The following is a 6,468-nucleotide window of genomic DNA, read 5'->3' as shown; positions in this document are numbered from 1 at the left end:
ACTACTATTTGTAATACTTTAAACAATATATAAATAAATTTTAAATAAATAAATAAATAATCTTTAACTCAATTAAAAAAAAAAAACTGTCTTCATATACCTGGCTATGCGGAATGGTGTTCAGCCTTTTTCTAGTCTGCTAAGTCATTTACCACTCAGCTACGTGCTTTCCAACTCCCCCAAATTTGCAGACATTTGCTGTCTACTGATATTCCTGTCCTGTTCCCTTGGTCCTTGTGGGTTTAACCACTTTTATTTTATTACTGTCATTTAGGTATATTTCAGAAGGAAGCAGAGAAATGCTATGTTCAATCTGCCAACATTTAACCCAAGTTCACCTACTACCACCTATTCTATTTGATTACATGACTTTCTCCTGTCACTGCTACTAGAGTGTGAGAGCCTCACAGACAAGGCCTAATTCAGTTTACTCCTAAATCGTAAATCCTTCCCCTTTCTCTGTGAATCCAGAACTCCATTGCTCCAGGCTATGGAAGGTGCCAGCCATTTATTTCTCTACAGTTCACTGTAATTATTACTTTGGGACATCTAACATATTTCTCTTTTTCAAATATATTTTTATTGATTTCAGAGAGGAAGGGAGAGGGAGATAGAAACATCAATGATGAGAGATAATCAATAATCAGCTGCCTCCTGCACGCCCCCTACTGAGGATCCAGCCTACAACCCGGGCATGTGCCTTGACTGGGAATCAAACCGTGACCTCCTGGTTCATAGGTCGACCCTCAACCACTGAACCACACCAGCCAGGCTAATAAAGCAATAGCAAAACACATCCTTTTAAAAAGGAAAATTTTTTTCCTGTTCTCCAGTGCCAGCCAATATAACCTAAACTGGTTTTGTGCAAACCACACCCATGGGTCAAATCCAGCTGGCTGCGTGCTTTAAAATCAAGTTCCATCACATCACAGCTGCACCACTTTGTCTGAATATCATTTATGGTTATTTTCGTGCTACACAGTGGAGTTCAGTGTTTGTAACCACATGGCTTACAAAGCTGAAAATATTTACCATTGGCCGTTTACAAAAAAAGGTTGCCATTAAAGATCATTTTTCTTGAATTAAAAAAAATCTTTAACTCAATAAAAAAACTGTTTTCATATACCTGCATGCATGCATATAAGCACAACCAATAGATGCAAGACACTGTGGGGGGTCGGGGGGGAGGTGAGGGCAAGTTCCGGGGGGTGGCGGAGGCCGGGAGGGGACAAAAAAATGTGTCCATTTTTTGCATGGACACAAAAAATGATTGTATTGGCTGTACCATATGCATCCTTATTATCCTCCTCACTGGCTGCATTGCCCCCATCCCTGTAAGAACTAGTTCAAGAGATGATGGACTCATGTACTTGCACATATCACTTTGCATTCTTACTCACTGACAAGTCACCAAACACTTCAACTGCCCAGCTTTTTAAAAAAAGGACTCTGGCCTGGCTGGAGTGGCTCAGTTGCTCGAGTGTCATCCTATGCACTGAAAGGTTGTGGGTTCGATTCCCAGTCGGCATGTATGGAAGACAACTGCGTTCGTTTCCCGGTCAGGGCACATATAAGAGGCAGCTGATGAATGTTTCTCTCTTTTCTCTCTCTCTCTCTCTCTCTCTCTCTCCCTCCCTCCCTCCCTCCCTCTCTCTCTATTTCTGTCCCCCACACTCCTCTCCCTCTCTAAGCATGTCCCCGGGTGAGGATTAAAAGAAATGCCTGAGCCCAGCCAATGTGGCTCAGTGGTTGAGCATCAACCCACCATGAACAAGGAGGTCATGGTTCAACTCCCGGTCAGGGCACATGCCCAGGTTGTGGGCTCGATCCCCAGTTTAGGTGTGTAGGAGGCAGCCAATCAATGATTCTTGCTCAGCATTAATGTTTATCTTTCTCTCTCTCCCTTCCTCTCTGAAATCAATAAAAATATATATTTTTTAAAAATGTCTGAGGTGAAGCTATTCCATCCAAAGTTGACAAATAGATGGCTAAGCCCATTTTTGGACACACAAAACTGTCTGCACCCTTCACACACTTCACATAAATAAAACCAGACGCACCTCCTCGGCTTTGCTTTTCACCTCTGTAGGTAAGTGGTTGCTCTTGCGGATCTTCAGCTGTTCCTTGGCCTTCTTCATGTCCTTCTCTACTCGTTGCCAGTCAATTTTGATGTAGCCAGTGTGGTTTGCAATCTATAGTTTCAACAACAGCAAGAAATCGGAAACATAGGCTCATTATTTCTTTTTGTCAGGATAAATCACTGAAGTGCTTTACCGAAAACCCTCCTGACTCCATTTTTTGAGACATTTGCCATCCAGGACTTTGTATGACAATGATATTCACGCAACATCTACTTGGCATCCACCCTATGTGCAAGGCCCTATGCCTGGAACCAGAATTCAATAGACAGCCCTTCAGTGACTCCTGGAAATTCTTTTACTTTATTTATACACGTATCCCTCTCTAAAAGGTTTTAATTTAGAGCCCTGGCTGGTGGTGCTTCCGTGGTTAGAGTGAGAGAGAGAAATAGGTACTTATATCCCCATATCATAAGTGAGAAAATAAAACGCAACTAGTAAATTGATGAAGTCTGACTCAAAGGTTGCTGGCATTTCAAATAGTACATGTATACAAGTGCAAAGACTATTCTAGTGTAATATTGGCAGGGTTACATTACAGCTCCGCATACCACATCCCTAATGGGCAAGCAGAATTTCCAAACACCTAGGAATATTTCACATACAGACCTGAAGGAGAAAAAATCCTCCTCCCACAGCTGTTGCAGCCAATTTTCCAACCTTCTGGAATATGAAACCTGTGCACCTACAAAAACCAAACCACCATCAGACAAGTCGACAGGCTGTTAAATACACAAAAAGTTATGATATGTATATATATATATAATGAAATATTTAAAATATTATATATATGAAATGATATATATATCATACATATATGATATGAAATATCACTTAGCCTTAAAAATTTGAGAAAATCTTACCATTTACAACAACATGGATGGACCTACAGGGCATTATGCTAAGTGAAATAAGTCACACAAAGAAAAACAAATACTGTAGGATCTCCTTTATATGTGGAATCCTAGAAAAAGAGAGCCCTACCTGGTTGCTCAGTGGTTAGTGTCAGCCCACTGACTGAAGGGCCGTGGGTTCGATTTCAGTCGAGGGCACGTACCTGGGTTGCAGGCTCGATCCCTGCCCCAGTCAGGGCACATGGGGGAGGCAGCCAATCAATGTGTCTCACATCAACGTTTCTCTCTGTTTCTCCCCCTCCCTTCCACTCTCTCTAAAAAATCAATGCAGGAGCCCTAGCCAGTTTGGCTCAGTGGATAGAACGTCGGCCTGCAGACCGAAGGGTCCCAGGTTCAATTATGGTCGGGAGCACATGCCTCAGTTGCGGGCTCGGTCCAACGTGCAGGAGGCAGCCGATCAATGATTCCCTCTCATCATTGATGCTTCTATCTCTATCTCCCTCACCTTTCCTCTCTGAAATCAATAAAAATATTTTATTATTAGTTAAGGTATTACAAATGTGTCCTCATCCCCCCCAATATAAAAATATTTTTTAGAAAAGAAAAAAAAAATCAATGGGGGAAAAATATCCTGGGGTGAGGATTAACAAAAAAAAAAAGAAAGAAAAAAGATAGAGAGCAGGGGTGGGGAATTGGAAGAAGGCGGTCCAAATATACTAACTTGTAGTTATAAGACAAATAAGTACCAGGGATGGAAAGTACATGATGACTAGAGTTAACACCGCTGTTTGATAAATAGGAGAGTTATTAACCCCTTCCCCAACAATTTTTTTGTTAAAAACGTTTCTTTTTCAGACTAATTTTTTTATTTTGGTTCTATATAGTATTTTTGATGCTGGTTATGAAAACAGTTTGTAACTCGTCTTCCTATAAACCATATTTTTTTACCATATTTTCTTAGTATACTCGTCGACGACTGAAAAAGAACATTTTGTGAAAACGAGTATACACGTTTCTGCCGGGGAAGGGGTTAAGAGAGCCAATCCTAAGAGTTCTCATCACAAGGAGACTTTTTCTTCTTTTTTATTGTATCTATATAAAATAATGGATGTTAACCAAACCTACTGTGGTAATCATTTCACAATATATGTAAATCAAGGCATCATGCTATACACCTTAAACTGATATAGTGACATATGTCAATTACTTCTCACTAAAACTGGGGGACATGAGGATAAATAATAACAGTACTGATTTCAGAGTTGTGAGAAGGAAATGATTATATGGCATGTAGTAAATACTTTGTGTAACCATTAAATCACACTTTAACATGTTTTGACAAATGCTACACATTAAGTGATCGATTTCACAGAAGCCAATGTGCTTTTTTTTTTTTTTAAATATATTTTATTGAGTTTTTACAGAGAGGAAAGGAGAGAGAGAGAGAGAGTTAGAAACATCGATGAGAGAGAAACATCGACCAGCTGCCTCCCGCACACTCCCCACTGGGGATGTGCCCGCAACCAAGGTACATGCCCCTGACCGGAATCGAACCTGGGACCCTTCAGTCCGCAGGCCGACGCTCCATCCACTGAGCCAAACCGGTTTCGGCGAAGCCAATGTGCTTTTATTGGCTAAAGGAGGTGATTCCCATCACCACGATATTAAAACATGCAAACAAAGACACCGGCCACCTTTCACATCACTCACCATCCAGTAACACCTCCGATTAACAGCTGGGTTGCAACACTGTATTTTTCAGCTGAGGGCCCAGTTTCCTGCCCAAACAGCTTGCGCCACCATGGCTGCTTCTTAGCATATTCTGCAAGGTCCAGTGACTCAAAATGACCTACAAGAATAAAGATAGTGAATAAGAACATGGCCACTTTTACAATAAATTACTACCATTCCGAACTAGATTAAGATATTTAAAAAGACGTAGTTGGAATAAGAACCTCCCAATATTATTCTATTTTCAATAGTAAATTAGTTCTGAAATTCTGACTGGCAATTCTTGAAAATCTGACTGAAATCAACAAATAATATTTGTCCTAGAGGAAAACAACCTAGACGATTTAAAGTCAATAACTCTAGTTTTTCCTCTCGAATTTAAAAACCACCAAAAAGCCCTAGCTGGTTTGGTTCAGTGGATAGAGCGTCTGCCTGCGGACTGAAGGGTCCCCCGATCAATTTTGGTCAAGGGCACATGCCCAGGTTGCGGGCTTGATCTCCAGTAGGGGGCGTGGAGGTGGTGGCCGATCAATGATTCTCTCTCATTATTGATGTTTCTATCTTTCTCTTCCTCTCTGAAATCAATAAAAATATATTTTTAAAAAGACCACCAAAAAGACAGGAAAAACTGCTAATAATACTTAATTAAACACATAGAACAAGGTACTATTTATTAACCCCATTTTATAATAAGAAATGGAGCCCTGACCAGTTTGGCTTGGTGGATAGAGTGTCGGCCTGCGAACTGAAGGGTCCCAGGTTCAATTCTGGTCAAGGGCATGTACCTTGGTTGCAGGCACATCCCCAGTCGGGAGCGTGCAGGAGTCAATAAAATATATTTTAAAAAAAGAAAAAAGAAAGAAATGGAAGCCCAGGCCTGGCTGGTGTGGCTCAGTGGTTGAGCATTGACCCATGAACCAGGAGGTCCCTCTTCAATTCCCAGTCAGAGTACATGCCCAAGTTTCAGGCTCCATCCCCAGTGGGGAGCATACAAGAGGCAGCCAGTCAATGATTCTCTCTCATCACTGCTGTTTCTATCACTCTCTCCCTCCCTCTCCCTTCCTCTCTGAAATCAATAAAAAAATATTTAAAAAAAAGAAATGGAAGCTCAGAAGTTAAGTGATTTGCCCAAGAAGGGAAATAGAGTTAATAACATGTCTAATCCTTTTCTCTGTGGAAAGATAATGTAGGAATAAATTTAATGAAAGATGCACAAGATCTCTACAATGTAAATAACAAAACACCACAGAATAAATGAAGAATAACCTAAATTAATGGAGATATATTACTCTATGTTTTGTAAGACAATATTTTTAAGATGTTCATTCTCTCCATATTGATCTATAGACTCAATGCAATCCCAATCAAAAAGTAGGTTTTTATCTAGCAACTAGAGGTCTGGTGCACGAATTCGTTCGCTGCCTGCACTACAACCTGTTAGGGACTGAGCTGATGCAAATCTCTGTCACTTGTTTTTTTCTAAAAACGACAATCAATGTTGTGCTTTAAAAGTTTCTAAGAGTCTGGCCGGTGTGGCTCGTTCTGCGCACCAAAAAGTCAGTAGTTCAATTCCTGGTCAGGGCACATGCCCAGGCTGCAGACTCCATCCCCAGTAGGGGGCGTGCAGGCGGCGGCAGATGGATGTTTCTCTCTCTTCCTCTCCCTTCCTCTCTCGCTAAGAAAAAAAAATCAATAGAAACTTTTTTTAAGTATCTGAGAGATATGACAGTTTCACAAATGCCCAT

General features: G+C 40.8%; 1 protein-coding gene across 1 annotated transcript in view; it reads right to left on the bottom strand.

Annotated features, from left to right (window-relative positions):
* FUNDC2 (FUN14 domain containing 2) overlaps positions 1–6,468 on the bottom strand; it is a 15,643-nt gene that overhangs the window by 3,816 nt on the left and 5,359 nt on the right. Inside the window, 3 exon segments of the mRNA XM_006773690.2 lie at positions 2,061–2,192; positions 2,748–2,823; positions 4,703–4,891. Coding sequence (XP_006773753.2) covers positions 2,061–2,192; positions 2,748–2,823; positions 4,703–4,891 — 397 coding nt within the window.

This window comes from Myotis davidii, unplaced genomic scaffold (genome assembly GCF_000327345.1).
Source record: "Myotis davidii unplaced genomic scaffold, ASM32734v1 scaffold546, whole genome shotgun sequence".
NCBI classification, from domain to species: Eukaryota; Metazoa; Chordata; class Mammalia; order Chiroptera; family Vespertilionidae; genus Myotis; species Myotis davidii.
Note: the sequence above shows the minus strand (reverse complement) of the source record. Positions and strands in the feature narration are given on the sequence as shown.